This window comes from Leopardus geoffroyi, chromosome D1, assembly GCF_018350155.1.
Source record: "Leopardus geoffroyi isolate Oge1 chromosome D1, O.geoffroyi_Oge1_pat1.0, whole genome shotgun sequence".
NCBI classification, from domain to species: domain Eukaryota; kingdom Metazoa; phylum Chordata; class Mammalia; order Carnivora; family Felidae; genus Leopardus; species Leopardus geoffroyi.
This window is the reverse complement of record NC_059329.1, coordinates 61,179,656-61,199,629: the sequence shown is the minus strand read 5'-3', so window position 1 is coordinate 61,199,629 and position 19,974 is coordinate 61,179,656. Positions and strand designations below refer to the sequence as shown.

The window sequence follows — 19,974 nt, the reverse complement described above, 5'->3', positions numbered from 1 at the left end:
AGAAATTTGAAGAGGGTGTTCATCTTTCAGATATAGCCAGATGAAATTAATTCTCTAAAATAATTAAGGCTCACTTATTTAGGGTAGATTTGTGGAATAGGGAATGTGAAATAGTCTGTTTTTACTGGGGCTTAGGAAAAGGAAAGAGAAGAAGAAAGAGAAGGGGAAAAAAAAAAAGGATGCACAGTTATCAAATTCAAGAAGAATGGACAATTTAAAATAAGATAGTGTATTAAAAAAAAAAAAGCAGGGGTGCCTGGGTGGCTCAGTCAGTTAAGCCTCCGACTTTGGCTCGGTCATAAACTCATGGTTCATGAGTTAGAGCCCCAAGTCAAGCTCTCTGCTGGCAGCACAGAGCCCAATTCGAATCCTCTGTCCCCCCCTCTCTCTGCACTTACTCTGCTACTCTCTCTCTCAAAAATAAATAAATAAATAAATAAATAAATAAATAAATAAATAAAAGAAAAGCAGAATCTGGCTACTTTAGACATACTCTGAAGCTAGGTTAGTGTAATTATGTTTTCTTCCCTGTTAAAGATCACTGGATCACTAGACTTCTTGAGCTCTGGTTAAGATTGCATATCCTGTTTTGCATGGTAGACTCTCTACTTTTGCTTTTTAATACCTTTACACTGTATTCTGAATGATTAGCTGTGGTTTAAATCCTGAAGCACCTCTGACTGTGATGTCTTACAATATGAGTAGTACCTGATATCAAATGTCACATCGAATGTCACAACTGAGCTAATGGTTCTTTTTTTTTTTTTTTTTTAATTTTTTTTTTCCAACGTTTATTTATTTTGGGACAGAGAGAGACAGAGCATGAACAGGGGAGGGGCAGAGAGAGAGAGGGAGACACAGAATCGGAAACAGGCTTCAGACTCTGAGCCATCAGCCCAGAGCCTGACGCGGGGCTCGAACTCACGGACCGCGAGATCGTGACCTGGCTGAAGTCGGACGCTTAACCGACTGCGCCACCCAGGCGCCCCTGAGCTAATGGTTCTTGAAGTAAAACTCAAAAAAGTGTAGGGACCCATCAATGACTGCGTTCGCCTGGAGTTTATCTCTCATGTTTTCCCAGACTAAGCCCCCAGCAACTTGTCAATTATAGTTTGTATTTTCTTATCCTGGCACTGCTTCTCTTAGAGATTTCTGCTCTGGTAAATTATAATTTTTCTGTCTTCACTTATTGGTTTCTCCAGTTTGGGGGACAGCAGTTTGCCTTGTGACCTTACTTCTCTTATGAGTCTAGGAAGAGTTGCTGACTTCTCAGTTGGTTCAGCTTTTTATTTGTTGTTAGGGTAGAGTGTGAACTTCCAGATTCTCATATGCCAGACTGGAAAACTGAAGTCTGAATCCTGCTGTTTTCATCCATTCTACCACTCTTCATTTTGACTGGGGATTTTAAAACATTTACATTTATTTTTGATTTTTATTTTTTTAATTTTTTTTTTTAACGTTTATTCATTCTTGAGAGACAGAGCATGAGCAGGGAAGGGGCAGAGAGAGGGAGACACAGAATGCGAAACAGGCTCCAGGCTCTGAGCTGTCAGCACCGAGCCCGACACGGGGCTCGAACCCACAAACTGCAAGATCCTGACCTGAGCAGAAGTCAGATGCTCAACCGACTGAGCCACCCAGGCTCCCCAAAACATTTACATTTAAAATAATTATTCCTAGGGAAGGATTTACCATTACTGTTTTGTTATTTGTTTTCTTTATGTCTTATAACTTTCTTGTCCCTCGTTTCCTCTTTTATTGCCTGTCTTTGTGTTTGCTTAATTTTTGTAATGACACTTTTTGGATTCCTTGACATTTCCTTTTGTGTATAGTTTACAAATATTTTCTTTGTGATTGCCACAGGAATTACATATAACATCCCAAAGTTATAACAATATATTTTAAACTAAACTTCAGTCCCAGACAAAAGCTCTACTCCCTTCTTTAGAACTCCACCACCCACAAAATGACATTATGTTATTAATGTTACAAAGTACATCCTTATATATTTTGTATGCATTAACTTAGATTTAAATTGTTTGTGCTTTTGTCTTTCATATCCTGTAGAAGAATAAAAAGTTATGAACCAAAATTGGGATAATACTGATTTTTATACCTGTGCATGTATTTATCTTTGCTGAAGAACTTTATATTTTTGTATAGGTTTGAGTTACTCTCTAGCTTCCTTTCATTTCAACAGAAAGGACTCCCTTTAGCATTCCTTATAAAGCAGGTTTAGAGATAATGAACTCTCTCAGCTTTTGTGTGTCTGGGAATATCCTATTGTCCTCATTTTGAACGGCAGTTTTGCTAGATAAGGAATTCTTGAATATTTTTTTAATAATTTACATATAGCACCCTCCTCTGTTCTGGCCTGCAAAGTTTATGTCCCAAGTTGCAATGGAATGAAGCTGATGTGTTAAAGGAATAAAGAATGTGTTCTCTATCTTTTCAGTTCCCTTCAAGTCCTGTTAAGTGGTTGACAGATTATATCAAAATACTAAGAGATGGCTATATCTGCAACTGTAAACCCAAGGGAGTGTACAGATAAACTATGATTCCTGCAACTAGGAAGATTATCAAATATTTACCAACAATACAAATACCCCCCTCCCCTTTCTTAGTGATTCCATGAGGACCTGTTTGTGTCACTTGTTATTCTTGCTTATCCTCTGAGATTACCCTGTTGAAGCTACTATATATGGAAGCTACATGTTTAGGTTGCTTCTTGGTTCTGAGTCCGTTTCCTTGTGAGATAGTTAAGGTTATGAAACTAAAGAAGGATGGAGAGAAAGATAGTCTGAGCAATCTAAGGAAAACTTTCAAAGACATGGGATTTTCTTAACATCTTTTTACTTTCCAAATGTCCTAGTTTCAAGAAAGAAGATATAATTCTTTGAAACAGAGGGAATACACATTTTTCATTCTTTATGGATGAAATGAAAAAAATAGATTGTAGGAAACGAAGATCTTTTTTAAGGATCTCATAGAAGTGAAAGTTTTCTCTCATTTTGACCATATTTCATATTGTGTGAATCTATTGAAGGAACAAGAAGAAGGATACCTCATGATCTCCGTACTCAACCTCAGGTTGGCATTTTCAGGGAGATGATCTCACAGACATTATATCATGTGTTTTCATACAAAAAAAAAGTGTTTTAGAAACCAGTGTGTGTATCTCTGAGTGTGTGCACTTTCTACTTCTGTGCTTACAATGCTCTGCATTGTATCTGTAACTCCAACGGTTACTAGTAAGCACCTGACAACCACTGCATTGGTCTAGATTATAAAATTTCCTGCTGGTTATGTGCTTACACATGAATGTGTAGGGACCTTTGTTTACCCACAGAATTTTATCTCACTTTAATTTCTTTGTAATCATTTTTTTAAATTTTATAAATGTTTATTTTTGGGAGAGAGAGAGAGAGACAGGGCCTGAGCAGGGGAGGGGTAGAGAGGTAGGGAAATACAGAATCCAAAACAGCCTTCAGGCTCCAAGCTGTCAGCACAGAACACGACACAGGGCTTGAACCCACAAACCATGAGATCATGGCCTGAATTCAAGTGGGATGCTTAACTGACTGAGCCACCCAGGCACCCCATCGCTTTATAATCTTTGAGTCTCAATTACACTAGATTTAATTCATTACATCATGATTGTCCTTCCCAGTGGAACTTTGTTTATGCCCCTTTCCTTTCCTTTGTTTATGTGTGTGTGCATGTGGGTGCAGATAGACGGATACATATTATCTTTATCTATACCTAAATATCTATATTCAGATTCCATGGGACCAAGTCATATAATCTTCACATTCCAACCTAAGTTCCATTTACTCAAGAAGACTTTTTTTTGACTCATGAAGCTTAATTTGATCCTTTGCTATCATTTTTGTATAACTCATCCTTCCCTTAGCTTTGGGATAAGTTTTGGCCATATAAATTATGTGTTGAAAGTTACACTACCATTATTTGTTTAAAGCTAAATCAGGAAAAAGACATATTTTTGATTTTCACTGTAATAAACCTAGGTTATAGTACATATAAAAGCCTGGAAAAATTGTTTGGTTAATAATATATGGGGGATATAATAAGTATTCTGGCATGATTCAGGAAAGCATATGTATTGGTAACTCTGTGTAAGTTCTTATTAGTACATATTATATTTATAAGGATTTGTTTGGGACAGAAGGAGAGCATATTATCTTTAAAAACTGATGGAAGTTATACATAAGTACTATGTACTGTCTTGATGGGAGCCAGGAGAAGCAGAAAACTAGTAACCAAGGGTTACTCTACAACTGAAACATTTGTGGTGACTTAGAAGTTAGTTTTTCTCTTTAACCTTCTCAACTCCTGCCTCATGCTCACCCACTTTATCCCAGGACTTCTCTGCTATGGGGATTTGACTATTGCTTGGAATTATAGGACGAAGTATAAAGAAATCTACTATAGTCCATAACTGATATCTCAAGCATCATCAGGTATAAATTTACCAATCCAATAAATAAACCGTTGTGCATGTTTGAGAATTCGAGTTTCTAGATCAACAAATGAAGGAGCACAATTAGTATCCGTCTGTACTGTGAAATAATCTAAATCTGGAAAAAAAATGAGAATAAAAGGGTAGTGAGTGGGGTTAATGTTAAGAAATATCTTATCCTTACCAATATATATCTGTTGGTTCAAAAGAACATAATATGTGCCTACTTGAACAGTACGTGATAGAAAGAAATAAACAATAGGAAAAAAGCAAGTTGTAATCTTGTCAGATTAGTCACGTATGCACAGTGGTAAATGAAAGGCTAAAGATAAAGACTGAGTTGATTCTACTTCAAAAGCTGTGTCAAAGACTTCAATATCATGTCCAGAGAGGGACAAAGACCATTTATTTCTATTCCCCATGTGAATGCCAGATTGGATTATAAGGGTCCTTTCAATAACTACTTGATGTTTTCATAGTGCCTCTGCTTGATCACTTCTAGTTAGGGGAAAGCCCACTGACATACGGGAAATAATGAATGGTAACTCAAGGAAGACATTCAGTAAATATTAGTTGACTTACGTTCAGGTATGACTACAGATGGAATCTTTTACTGGAAATGAAGAGACAAGGTAATTTATAAGTCCCTGGGATAATATGATATAAGTATTATCTTTCTGTACTTCTAAACACAGTCATTTGGTTAGTTATTACTAATTTTGGTATTATGGTCCTAGTGAATTTAAATACACCTGATTATGAATTTGAATTGTTTTTAGCAATAGATCATTAAGGGTCTTCCTGAACAGAATCTCCATGTTTTTAGCATCTGGTTGTGATCATCTGTCATAGCAACTTTATCTTTAGAAGTACTGATAAGCACGGGAAAAAGCATCATGCCTCCTTTCAACACCTCTCATCCTTCTCCTGTCACCTTCTTGCTGATGGGCATCCCAGGACTAGAGCACCTGCATGTCTGGATTGGGATTCCCTTCTGCTCCATGTACGTGGTGGCTGTGGTGGGGAATGTGAGCATCCTGGCCGTGGTGAAGGCAGAGCGGAGTCTCCATGAGCCTATGTTCTTCTTTTTGTGCATGCTCTCCGTCACTGACCTGGTCCTCTCCACATCTACACTGCCTCGGATGCTGTGTCTCTTCTGGCTTGGAGTCCATGACATTGCCTTTGATGTCTGTCTAGCCCAAATGTTTTTCATTCATAGTTTTACTGCTATGGAATCTGGCTTTTTCCTGGCCATGGCCTTTGACCGTTATGTGGCCATTTGTCATCCGCTGCACCATACTACCATTCTCACCCATGCACGCATCACCATAATGAGTATTATTGTGGTGATTAGAGGTGTAGCCTTCTTTTCTCCACACCCCATCCTGCTCAAACAACTTCCCTACTGCAGATCACGAATTATTGCCCACACCTATTGTGAGTTCATGGCCGTGGTGAAGCTGGCATGTATGGACATAGGGGCCACCAAGAGTTACAGCCTCAGTATGGCTTCTATCATTGGCTCATGTGATGCAATTCTCATTGCTGTATCCTATGCCTTCATCCTGCGCTCTGTATTCCGCCTGCCATCCCGAGAAGCTAGCTTTAAGGCTCTGGGCACATGTGGGTCACATGTCTGTGTTATTCTTGTCTTCTATTCCACAGCTGGTTTTTCCATTTTCACTCACCGTTTTGGGAAAAATGTGCCTGCACATGTCCATATTTTTATTGCAAATATGTACCTTTTGGTGCCCCCTTTTCTCAACCCTATTGTATATGGAGTAAGGACCAAGAAAATACGGGAACATGTTATTAGGACATTAATGGTCAAAGTTGCTTGATTGTAGTTGAATTGATAAAATAAATGGAAATAAAATAAGTGATATAATTAAAATAACTAGCTGCTCTTACTCTCACAAGCAGAATTGCATTTACCATCTGAAAGTTCTTTTATTTACTATATGTCTGTGAATTCCAAAAATTCTAATCAAACAAGTTATTTCAGCTTTTTCATTTATTAAATATTCGAGGACAAATTGTCAATCTCCTTCTAACTGTATGTCTTATGGAGGATAATTACAAACAGAGTGAACAGTGGAAGGAGAAAAAGGATAAGTAAACAATATAGAAAAAAAAGATTTCTATAGAGAACTAAATGATGGACAGTTTCCACTTGTATTTATGGAACAGCTCAGTGTACAACTGCAATAAACTTCTCTTGATGTTTCTCTTTGTTAATATATATTTGTATGTTGGTAATAAAGAAAAGACCATGAAGATCAGTCTATCATCGATCTATATACCCATGTATCTATGTATCTATCCAATATCACCACTTATGCTTTTTGCATGAAGATAAGAATGTAACTAAAGGACATTTACTGGTGGCTTTTTTAGTATTGTGGTAAAATATACATAACATAATAGTTGTTATTTTAACCATTTTTAATTGTCCAGTTCAGTGTAGTTCATGCATTCACATTGCTGTGCAGTCATCACACCATTCTTCTTCAGAGATTTTTATCTTTCCCATCTGAAATCTATCCATTAACATTAACTTCCCATTCCCCACATTCCCTGGCAACTACCATTATACTGTCTTTGTGAATTTGGCTACTCTAGGTACTTCATATAAGTGGAATCATACAATATTGGTCTTTTTGTGACTGGCTTGTTTCACTCAACATGATTTCTTCAAGGTCCATTCATGTTGTAGAATGCATCAGAATTTACTTACCTTTTAATGTGGAATAATATTTCCAATAAATATTATAGCGGACTGTAGATACATAGATAAAACAGACATATATCTAGATACAGATTCCTATCTCTCTATCTATCTATCTATATTTCATTTATCCATTTATCTGTGGATGGACACTTGGGTTGCTTCCAACTTTTGCCTCCTATGAGTAATGCTATTGTGAATGTAGTTATATAAATATCTGTTCTAGTCTCTGTTTTAATTTCTTTTGGATAAATACCCAGAAGTGGAATTGCTGTATTACATGGTAATTCTGTGTTTTCATTTTTGAGCAATAGCCATGTCTCTTTTTGCACAGCAGCTGCATCATATTACATTCTCACTAGCAATGCAAAAGGGTTCCAATTTTTCATATCCACACCAATGATTTTTTTTTAATTTTTTTAAATGTTTATTTATTTTCAAGAGACAGAGAAACAGGAAGTGAGGAGGGGGTAGCACAGAGAGAGGGAGACACAGAATTCAAGCAGGCTCCAGGCTCTGAGCTGTCAGCACAGAGCCTGATGTGGGGCTTGAATCCATGAACTGTGAGATCACGACCTGAGCTGAAGTCGTACGTTTAACCGACTGAGCCACCCAGGCACCCCTAATTTTTTTAATTTTTTAAAAATAGTAGCCATCCTAATATATGTGAAGTGGTGTCTCATTTTGGTTTTGATTTGCATTTCCCTAAAAATTAGTGATGTTGAACATCTTTTCATGTATATATTTGCCATTTGTACACATTCTTTGGAAAAATTTTTACTCAAGTTATTTGCTCATTTTCTAATCTGTTGTGTTGTTGTTGTCATGGCTGTTGAGCTTTAAAAGTTCTTTATATATTCTGGCTATTAATTTATTATCAGATATATGGTTTACAAATATTTTCTCCCATTCTGTGGGTTGCCTTTCCCTCTCTTGATAGTGCCCTTTGATGCACAAAAGTATTGTTTTCCTACTCATTTTTTAATTGAAATATAATTAACATATAATGCTATATTAGTTTCAGGTGTAGAATATAATGGTTCAACATTTTATACGTTACTCAGTGCTCATCACAGTAAGTTGACTCTTAATCCCCTTCACTTATTTCACCCATTTCCTCACCCACCTCCCCTCTGGCAACAACCAGTTTGTTGTCTGTATTTAAGTACAAAAGTTTTAATTTTGGTGAAGTTCAGCTTATTTATTTTTATTTTTGTTGCCTATGTTTTTGTGTCTTATCCAAGAAATTGTCAAATACAATGTCATAAGGTTTTCTCTCTATTTTTTTTTCTAAGTATTTGATAGTTTTACCTCTCCTATTTAGGTCTTTGATCCATTTTCAGTAATTTTTTTTCTGTATGATATGAGTTCAATTTCATTCCATTGAATGTGGATATCTAGTTTTTTCACTGCCATTTGTTGAAAAAAAAAAAAAAACTGTTCTTTCCCCATTGAATGATCTGGGCTCTCTTGTAGAAATTACCTGACCATATATGTTAGAGTTTATTTGGGAGCTTTCTTTTCTCTTGTATAGGTCTATATGTCTGTCTTTAGGCCAGTACCATACTTATTTGATTACTATAGCTTTGTAGTAAGTTGTGAAATCAGGAAGTATGAGACCTCAACTTTGTTCTTATTTTCAAGATTTTTTTTGTGTGTGGCTATTTTGTGTGAGATTTTGTATGAATTTTAGATTGGATTTTTCTGTTTCTACAAAAATGTCATTGCAACTTTGGTAAGGATTGCATTGATTCTGTAGATGACTTTGGGTAGCATTGGCATATTAACATTATGTTTTCCAATCCATGACCATGGAATATCTTTCTATTTATTTGTGTCTTCATTAATATCTTCCAACAATGTTTTGTAGTTTTTAGTGTACAAGTATTTGTCTCTTTGCTTAAATTTATTCCTATTTTATTCTTTTGGAATCTATTATAAATATAATTATTTATGTAATTTCCTTTTCAGATTGCTCATTGTTAGTGTATAGAAATGCAATTTTGGGGTTTTGCATGTTGATTTTGAATATTGCAATTTTGCTAATTTATTTATTGGTTATATTAGGTATGTTTGTGTGTGTGTGTGTGTGTGTGTGTGTGTGTGCATACAAGTGTGATATCTTTATGGTTTTCTTCTTACAAGATCAAATCATCTGCAAACATAGTTTTGTATCTTCCTTCCCAACTTGTATGCCTTTTATTTATTTTTCTTGTCTAATTGCTATAGCTAATACTTCCAGAACTATGTTGCATACAAGCGATAGAAATGGGCATATCTCTCTTGTTCCTGATTATAAAGAAAAAACTTTCAGTATTTCACCATTGAGTACAATGTTAGTACAAGGGCTTATCATATATGGCCTTTATTATGTTGAGGTTGAGGTTGCTGGTCATTTTTTATTGTCCTCTTTCTAATATTTAATAAGAGTTAACTAGGAAATACCGTCATTCTTTCAAATCAACCAATTACCAAAGCCCTATAGAGTTATTAAAGGTATCTATATTAGTAAGAATCTAACCAGGACACAAAAAAAATTTGAATATTTAGGACAGGACATCTTTAATACTGATAATTATTTATATAATTATATAGCTTCTGAGAAGTGAAATATTAAAAAAAAAGACTCCCAGAAATTAAGAACTATAGGAAGCCATACCAGCTCTAGGTCAGTGAAACAGAGTGGGGAGCCAGCAGTTCCAGACTCAAAGATATGAGTCTCCCAGTGGAAGGTCAAACCATGGAAGTCCTCTCTGGCAGGATCTGGAGCCCTGGAGTAGATGCAGTTGAAGAGAGTGAGAAATAGGGAGAAATAACCTGACTTCTCTTTCCTCTTCCCTAATATTTTCCTGCCAGTACCTACACTGAACAAACCCAGCATAAATACAGATGATCTGTGATCCTGGGAAACATAGCCTGCAATGGTCAATGCTCCTGAAATACAGAAAAAGGAGAAGAAGTTGAGGAAGGACAAGTTTATAAGGAAGACATATTTAACATATGCATAACATTGCAACGAAAATGCACATAATGATTCTTTTGTATATAGGGATAGTGAATATCCTGTACTTGATTAAACAAGTAAAATTCAAGAGGATTCAGTAATAGAAACATGACTAGAAAGTATCCTGGAGCTTTGGTTGTTTTTCAGAACTAGATAAGATTCAAGTAAGTTACTTAATATCTGGAGACATATGGGGATATTAATATGGATACCCTAATTAATTAATAACCATGTGCCTCTCTGATATTCTCCATTCTGTCTAGCTCTCATCACATATGTTGTGAGAAGGCATTAATTCGCAGTGCTTACATGTGCTTAAGCCCTAGAAGTGTAATAAATCAAGTATCTCAAGAGACTCGGAGTCCAGAGACCATCTCTTCTTGGTTTCTAAGTTCAGAGCTAGCTTGGGTGGCAATGACACTACCAGATTGATTCCCTTCAAGAGACCAAACTGTTCCTGAAGAGACTAGGAGAAATTATTGAAATTGCTTATAATCAGACAACATTCTCGAAGGAGGTGATAGGTAGGATATTCCTTGCAGGCATCTGGTCCCCCAGGATAAGAGATATAATGAAACTTGCTGTAGTATAGCATATATTAAGCTGACCTTCACGGTGAACAATGGGACCATCTCATTATAGAGGTAAGATAACCTGGTTACAGGCTGCAGAGTTGTAGTTGAGTTGGGATTGGAAAACTCAATGCTTCCATAAGAAGGGAATGATGGAACCTAGGATGGGGTTCTAGGTCCAGTCTTAAGTGGTGAAGACAGCACTTGTGGCTCTCTGAAAGATGGTTGAACTTCTTGACAAAAAATAAGGTAGAACAAGATGAACTCAATATTTAAGCTGAAATGAACAGTTTGTTCATTCATAATTTTTGTTAATCTACTTCTAGGATTTAGTCCTAAACTGAACTGGTCATAACATTTTTTAAAAAATAATTCTTACTTTTATTCAGAGTGAAAGGATACTTCATGTTATAAAAGCTCACCATATACCAATATTTGAACCAAAATAATTATTTATCAATTCAAAATTTAGTATTGTTAGGATATCCTTCCAAAATAATTGCTCACAAACTCTAAGGAGTGATTTCTGGTAAGCCGATTTCTGGAAATCAAGAGTTGCATTTAAAAGTTTGCTTAAGGAATCAGACCTCTAAACCCAGACAGCAAACTGATGGTTGCTAGAGGGAAGAGGGGTGGGAGATGGAAGATAGAGCCTTCCAGTTATGGAATGAATAAGTTATAGGAATAAAAGGCACAGCATTGAGCATATAGGGAAAAAATTTTAGCTTTGGAAACAGAAGTCAGTGTGAAGTGTACTGTGTGATTGAAAAATGTATTATTCACCTTCTGGAAGAATTTGATTGATCTTTTACAAAACAACACAAATATCTGGTAATCTGAATACCCATGTTTTCCAGACTTAGTCATTTTTTCTATTGGATAGTCCTTTGCTAAGTGATTTTCTTATTGTTCAGTTGAGCTGATTTTATGAAGATAAGGGTCCTTGATTTATTAGCTCAATGACTCACCTTTAAAAATAGGACCAGTTTGGTTCATACTTCTTCATTCTCCTTTTTTTTTAGCTAATTTCCCCAATTGTTCTTTAGTATTTCCCAAGTCACCTTTTCATTATATCTGTAAGCCCTATCATTGAGAAGGGGGTGAGAGAGGTTAAATATCACAAATCACTGATCTCAATCATGATGGTTGGACTTACCCTTTTTTGCTTGTTTCAAATTATAGAAAATTATATCTTCATACTCAGCAATATATCACCTGTTACCTCTCTAATACTATAATACTACTGAAATGCATCTGGCTAACTGAACAACACTTTCTGGAAAAAAAGGCAAGGAGATAGATGACAGATAGATAGATAGATAGACGATAGATAGATACTTCTCTACTAATTTTTCTTACCCAAAAAAGCACAATCCCATGTATTTAATGCATTGTGAGATTATACTACTGAAGAAATAATTCAATAACTGGTATCTCTCCAAACCCATAGTAATGGAAAAAAACATTGATATTCATATATTTATAATCTTTATGATTTTTAATTTGGACAGGGTCATGGAATATCTATTGTTTGCATAATGTTAAGTTACAACAGAACCAGTCTTCACCCTACCAGCTTTCTACTGCTTGGCATCCCAGGATTGGAGGCTGTTCACATATGGATTTCTATCCCTTTTTGTCTAGTCTACCTCGTGTCACTAATGGGAAATGTTGCCCTTCTATTAATTGTCAAGACAGACCACAAACTACACGAACCTATGTACCTCTTTCTATGCATGCTTTCAGTGGCTGATTTGATTCTTACTTCCTCTACACTTCCCAAGATACTTAGCCTCTTCTGGTTCAATTACAGAGAGATCTACTTTGAAGCCTGCCTCACTCAAATGTATCTTATTCATTCTCTGTCTACTATGGAATCTGGATTTATCCTGGCCATGGCTTTTGACCGCTACATAGCCATTTGCCACCCATTAAGACATTCCACTATCCTGACCCCTGCAGTGATTATAGGCTTCGGTTTGGGCATTGTCTTTAGAGGAGCTGTACTCCTCAGTCCACATCCCTTTCTCCTGAGGTGGCTTTCCTACTGCAGAACTAATGTCATCTCCCATACGTACTGTGAGTTTATGGCTGTGATAAAGCTAGTTTGCACTGAAACCAAGATTCGTAGAGCCTACAGCCTAATTGTGGCATTCCTGACAGGGGGATTGGATTTCATATTGATCATCTGTTCTTATGTCCTTATTCTTTTCACTGTCTTTAATCTGCCTTCGAAAGCTGCCCGCCTCAAGACCTTAAGTACATGTGTCTCCCATGTATGGGTCATCTTAGTGTTTTATACACCAGCCTTTTTCTCTTTTCTCACTCATAGGTTTGGCCACCACATCGCTCCACATATCCATATTTTTATAGCCAATATATATCTTCTTATTCCACCTATGATGAACCCTATTATTTATGGTGTAAAAACCAAGAGAATCCGGGAGGGATTCTTTAAATTCTTAATAATCAAATGTGTTTGAAAGCATATATTGCTGCTTTCAAGATTCTCCCTTTGTCTTTTTCTTTTAAACATTTGACTGATACTTTAGGTAAGGATATCTTGTTTTCATTCTGCTTAGAATTTGTTGAGCTTCTTGTTTGTGAGGATTGAAGTTTTTTTGTTTTTTTTTTTATCAATTTTTGAAAAATTTCAGCCATTTTTTTCTTCAAATGTTATTTCTGTCTCTCCTGTCCTTCTAGGATTTTCTTTATAGGCTTTTTTTTTTTTCTCGTACCCTACAGGGGTCTTTGAGACTTTTTCATTTTTTTCTTCTTTTTTTTTTTTTTTTTTTTTTTTTTTTTTTTGCTTTTCAGGCTGAATAGTTTCAATTGGCCTCTCTTCAAGCTTGCTTATTCATTTTTTTCTCTAAGTTTAAATATGCTTTTGAGCACCTATTGTGAATTTTACATTCATTTATTATACATTTCCATTATATTTGGTTCTTTTTAAATAATTCCTGTCTATTTATACTCTGTATTTGGTGACACATGATTCTCAAACTTTTCCTTTTCTTCTTTAGACTTGGTTTATTTTAGTTCTTGGAACTTATTTGTAATAGCTGATATCAAGTCTGATTCGTAAGCAAGATTTTTACTTGGAGTGGGTTTTGTTTGTTTGTTTTGTTTTGTTTTGTTTTTGAAATCTTGTGCATGCACAATGCACATGGGTAGGTGGCCTTCTATATTCCTAAAAATATGTTGGAACTTTTCAAATCCTCCTATGGATATCTCATTCTCTGTTTTTATTTGTTTGCTTGTTTTTGTTTTGTTTGTTTGTTGGCTGGTTTGTTTTGAGTTTTATAGTCAGTCTTTTGTTAACCCAATTAGTAAGTTTGTCTTAGGACACTTTAATGTTAAACAATTGCCATTAACAATTTCTCATAGGTTGATTTCTGAGTCATGTCAAATGAAAACAAGCCTTTCGAATAGAGCATTTTTCAAGCTTCCTGTTGTGTCAAATAGTGACAGTTTATTTTGATGGTGATTTTTGGACTGCCAAACCAATTTTGTCCCTTCTTTTGGATGCTGGGATGCTGGTTTTCAAACATATAGAATGCATTTCTAAAAACTTTAAATGCCTGTGTCGATTAACTTTAATATCTGTGTCATTTCTGGGTCAGTTTCAATTGATTAATTTTTCTTACTTATTATGAATTTTGTTTTTCTATTACTTTTCATGACTTATAGGTTGGAATGGATTATATACATAATTATATATGATAATATATAAAACATATATAAACATATAAAATATGAAAAAACAATATATATTTTACCCTGTGGGATGCTAAATTCTTTTTTGTATTTCTATGTTTTCAGGCTTTGTTCTGGGACTTAATTAGATTGAATATTGGTCAAGCTTGTCAGGTTTTGTTTTAGGCTGTACAGTGTGAAACCAGAGCAATATTTCATCTAGTACTCATTTTGTCTCACTGTTTGGTTTCCCTATATTTTCCTATATCACAATAAATTATGAAAAATTCCTCAGTGACTTCTCAAAAAGGGTTGGCTTCAAATATTGTCCCAATTTTGTGTGTGTGGTTTTGGGTAGATTGGTTCACAGAGGTTTTGCTCCAAATAATCTGAACTAATTAGTTCACAATGAACTAATCAGTATTGAAGTAATTTTTAAAGCAGTCCTTCTGAAGAACAAAGAAGTTGTCTCTCTGCAGATTTCTTCTCTTTGGTACACTGATTTACTGTTTCTATTTTATTCTTCAAAGAATCCCAGATCCAGGGGCACCTGGGTGGCTCATTCGATTAATCATCCAACTCTTGACTTCAGCTCATGTCATGATCTCATGGGGTCGTGAGTTCAAGCTTCGCATTAGGCTCTGCGCTGACAGCAGGATTCTCTATCTCCCTCTCTCTCTCTCTCTCTCTCTCTGCCCCTTCACCACTCACTCTCTCTCAAAAATAAAAATAGAAATAAATTCCTTTTTTTTCAAAAATTAAAAAAAAATAATGTTTATTTATTTTTGAGAGACAGAGAAACAGAGGATGAGCAGGGGAGGAGCAGATAGAGAGAGACACACACAGAAAGAATCCAAAGCAGACCCCAGGCTCTGAGCTGTCAGCACACGATGCAGGGCTCAAACTCAATAAACTGAACTGTGAGATCATGACCTGAGCCAAGCTTGGAAGTTGGATGGTTAACCGACTAAGCCACCTAGGCACCCCAAACAAACAAACATAAATCTTAAAAGAAGAAGAAGGAGAAGGAGAAGGAGAAGGAGAAGAAAGAAGAGGAAGAAGAGGAAGGGAAAGAAGAGGAGGAAGAGGAAGAAGAAAAAAGAAGAAAGCTGAAAGAGGAAAGAAGAAGAATCCCAGCTCCAGATCCTGAATTTAAGAATCATGTTGTACTCTGCCTGGGCTCTACCTTTCCCTAATGTGTTTTGGTAACTTTCCCTATGCAGTAAGCTTGGACAATTGAAAGGATAACCTCATTAGTTTCCCATCCCACAGATTCCATTGTCTTTCATTATCTGATGTCCAATACCTTGAGTGCCTTTACTTCGTATATTTTATGGTACTTTAGTTCTTTCATGCACATTCCTGTTACTCCAACTTGTCCAAAAACAAATGTCCCCACATATTCCTTTAAGTTCAAATTTAGAAATCCTCAACTATCTAAATTCTTGTATCTGATTCTTCACTATACAAATTGTGAAACATTTTCCCATACTGTTCACTAATTGAGTAAACACACACAGACACAATCATATGCACATACAAACACACACAGTGTATCTGTATAGACTGATATAAAATACTTCAGTTGATAGGGTGCCTGGGTGGCTCAGTCGGTTGAGCATCTAGCTCTTGATTTTGGTTCAGGTCATGATCTCACATTTTGTGAGTTCAAGCCCCAAGGTAGGGCTCTGTGTGGACAGTGGGAAGCCTGCTTGGGATTCACTCTTTCCTTCTGTCTGTGTCCCTCCCCTGCTTGTTCTCTCTCTCTCTCTCTCTTTTTCTCTCTCTCAAAAGAAATAGATAAACTTAATAAAAATTATTTAAACTTTTTTTAACATTTATTCATTATTGAGAGACAGAGACAGAGCATGGGAGGGGCAGAAAGAGGAGGAGACACAGAATCTGAAGCAGGCTCCAGACACTGAGCTGTCAGCACAGAGCCTGATGCGGGGCTCAAACTCACAAACTGCGAGATCATGAGCCGAAGTCAGATGCTTAACCAACTGAGCCTCCCAGGTGCCCCCTAATAAAAATTATTTTAAAAATATTTAAAAATAAAGCAAATACTTTATTTTAAATATACCTTTATTAAAAATAGAGCTGCTTTTGGAAGATGTTGCTTTCATCTGCATGAACTTTGCCTTTATTTTTATTGTAATGAAATCTAGACGTAATTACCAGTCATCCATGGTCAGTGCTTTATTGCTATCCATTTTTTATGAAGTTTATTTATTTATTTTGAGAGAGAGAGCAGGGGAGGGGCAGGGAGAGAGGGAGAGAGAGAATCACAAGCAGACTCCACACTGTCAGCACAGAGCCTGATGCAGGGCTTGAACTCACCAACAGTGAGATCATGACCTAAGCAGAAACAAAGAGACGCTTAACCGACTGAGCCATCCAGGTGCCCCTGCTATCCATCTTTGTATGTCAAATTTATAGCCTAGACCAGCTGACATAATTGGAACCCTAAAGGCAACTGGCTGTAGGGTGTAAGGGATTTCCCTTTCCAATGAGGAAATCTTTAAATCCAATGAGTCTCAGAGGAGGACAATCTATGTACCATTTATTATTACCGCTTCAATTCCCATCATGATTAGTTGCCACTACCACTTATTAACGTGATTATTATGTTATTCATTGTATTAAACACCATAACCATATTAATTCATTTAAGCTTCATATAGAGAATATGATATATGTACTACTAGTATTCATATTTTAAAGTTCAGGAAATTTGAGATTGTAAAGATGAAATTACATGAAAATAGTTATACAACCAATACTAGCAGAGCCAACTCTAAAGACAGGTCTTCCTCTACAGCATGAGGTTCATCACATTTTACCTAAAGACACTAATGCTGGTGTTAACACCAAAGGGAAGCTCTGTCCATTTAGAAGCATTAGCCACTTAGTTCCCTCTGTTTCCAGAAGACTAAAAGCCTTTCGTTCAAAGTATTCTAGATTATTTTGGTAATCAGAGATGTAGAAATATATGTCTGCATATCTATCTGCATATCGATATATCTATATCTTTTTAATTAAATATTTAAAAAAAGAAGAGAAGAAATGGGATATGCAATCCCTGATATTTAACACTATCTATGGAGTAGACTCCTGGTGTTAATAACACTATGCTTTCCTTGTACTTTACACATCAAATAAGGGCCTTTTACACCATACTGACTGAGAAAAAAGAAACAGGGAATTTTGTCTTTAAGAAGGGAAACTCAGATCCTGGGATAAAATATGTTATATAGCACTATATATATATTTTTTCCCTTCCATTCAAGTTGACATATTAAATCTCACAGTGCTAAATGTGTTCTTTTGAGACATCCTTAGTCGCTCTTTGTTTTATTTTGGCAAATCATTTCTCCTAAGAGCTCTAGTGAAGCTATCTCAATGGATAATATAAACATCAGAGGCAAAATAAATGGTACAGTGGATGGCAAGGGAAGTCTGCAAGTGTAGACTGGTCAGAGAAGACTAAGGACAGGAGAAGTGGTAGAAAAGGGGACAAAATGCCTCATTATGTTTTCTGTGTTGGCTTATGTCTGGTATACCTCATCCATTGGTCATCAGTGTTTGTTAGTTCTAATTTCACAGATTCCTTCCAATGCTAGCAACTAAAGAGCAACAGGGAATTTAATTACACTATTTGACATTGTTACCTAGTCCCTCACATCCATTTGGAAATGGAAATCCCAGGCTTACATTTGAAAGGCAAAAATTAAATAACGAAAGTAATAGTAAATAAAAAATGACTTTTTATTTGTCAAACAGTAAATGGGGGATTTTGTTGTATACATTATTAATTTTCATATTATATAACTCCTGAAAAGAAGATATTATTATCCTCCTCTTTAAGATAAGGAACTAACATCAACTAAGCTGTTGTAACTCATGCAACGTCTGGGGAAATATGAAATTTTAGGGAATATCTGGGTAAAGATGATCATTTCAGGTGATTATGAGGCAGGCACTGCATGGGTAACACTTTATTCACACTGCTTTAAACAATACTGACTTATAACTCTGTTCGAAAATGTGGGACTATAGACAGTTTATTCAGCTTCATGCTGTGAAGACCGATGTTTTCCTTATACAATCTGCAATGTTCAGTTCCACAAAAGTACAATTAAACAATCATCATTGTGACCCTAGTACCCACACACTCTTTTGATTATTGGTTCCTGAGGTTAGTCCTCTAATGACTGCAAAAGTCTCAGAAGGCTGTAATCTGTCTGGTCAGTGAGATTCCTCTAGAAGAACAAAGAGAGACATTCTCATTGGTGATCATTGACAGCCATCCCCATGGGGCATTCGTTTTGCATAACCCTCCTAAAACCTATGGCTCCAGAGCAAGAAGCAGCAGGCAGCTGGTTTGTCTTATAGGCGTCTGCAAGATGAGTGCAACCCCAGGCAAAACCCAGCCAGATGAAGAAATAGGACTACGTGAGACAGGCATTTCTACTCGAGAGAAAAACAGAAGAATTAAAAATACTTAATAGCTTATATGACAAGGATAGTGAGCAACAAATGGACTCCAACCATAGCACAGACGCAGCATCAGGAAGGTCTCCTGCCATGCCAGTCTTTACTTCCATGGCTAAATTGTAGGGGCATCTACAGGGTCTCCCATAGAGGGTAAGGTGACTAAAGGAAAGGCAGCACTTAGGGAATTTAAGATGGAGACTATTTATAAACAAGAACAGAATTAATTAAACGTAATATTTTATGGGCTTACTGGTGCATGCAACTGAACAAAATGTTTTCTAGGTTTAAAAGATATTTGAGACCAAAAGTAATGGTCGATGAGGTAGTTAAACTCTGAAGTAGTGCACACTGCCTGCCACTCTGGCGATGCATCTGAGAGGTATGGCTAGATGCTTTGTTTGAACTTTATAAAGTGAGAGTAACATAAAGATCAAGTAAAACCATAAATCAAGGTCCGTTTAAATGGCCCAAGTATTCATATTTGTCTTTGCATATCAGTCTGATCACATTCACAGAAATTGATTTAGGCTAGGTTCAGTAAGTGTTTTCAATCCAAAATAGCAATTTGCTTTTATAGACAGTTTCTAAGTAAAACGACAGTTTTCCAATGAAGAGAAAAAATAAGCCTGATAGGAGAAAAGATATTTTAGAGACATAATCAGGGCAATAACTATCTAGTTTTCACTTGAAAATCAGCCTCTTTTTGTTCTTATTTATTTGTTTAGTGAAACTATCAGCAAAATAAATCCATGCTGTTTTCAGTAATTACGGGGCGGTGTTTATGAAGTGGATATACAGAGCAAAATATGACTTTAGGTAGTGTGTTTTCTTTCCCTAGGGTAACGTTTACGCTTTCTTTCACTTTTTGAATTTTAAGATTAAAACAAATATTACTGGCTAATTCCAAAATCCTCACCCTCCATACCTGTTTCTGGCACAAACTTTCCTTCCCTCTATAGATTATCATAAGATATGGGTCACATATTTGAGGTACAAA

At 36.1% G+C, this 19,974-nt stretch overlaps 2 protein-coding genes across 2 annotated transcripts; both read left to right on the top strand.

The window, feature by feature from the left end:
* The first annotated feature begins 5,376 nt into the window (after positions 1-5,376).
* On the top strand, positions 5,377-6,321 carry LOC123602463 (olfactory receptor 52E4-like). Its single transcript, XM_045486948.1, has one exon. The coding sequence runs from the start codon at positions 5,377-5,379 to the stop codon at positions 6,319-6,321; it is 945 nt and encodes a 314-aa protein (XP_045342904.1).
* Positions 6,322-12,316: 5,995 nt separating this feature from the next.
* Positions 12,317-13,267, top strand: LOC123602462 (olfactory receptor 52K2-like). Its single transcript, XM_045486947.1, has one exon. The coding sequence runs from the start codon at positions 12,323-12,325 to the stop codon at positions 13,265-13,267; it is 945 nt and encodes a 314-aa protein (XP_045342903.1). The 5' UTR covers positions 12,317-12,322.
* The last annotated feature ends 6,707 nt before the right edge of the window (positions 13,268-19,974 follow it).

What these genes read in the sequence shown, in the direction of transcription:
- LOC123602463 (XM_045486948.1), top strand. Translation starts at nt 5,377, where the DNA reads ATGCCTCCTTTCAACACCTCTCATCCTTCTCCTGTCACCTTCTTGCTG.
- LOC123602462 (XM_045486947.1), top strand. Translation starts at nt 12,323, where the DNA reads ATGTTAAGTTACAACAGAACCAGTCTTCACCCTACCAGCTTTCTACTG.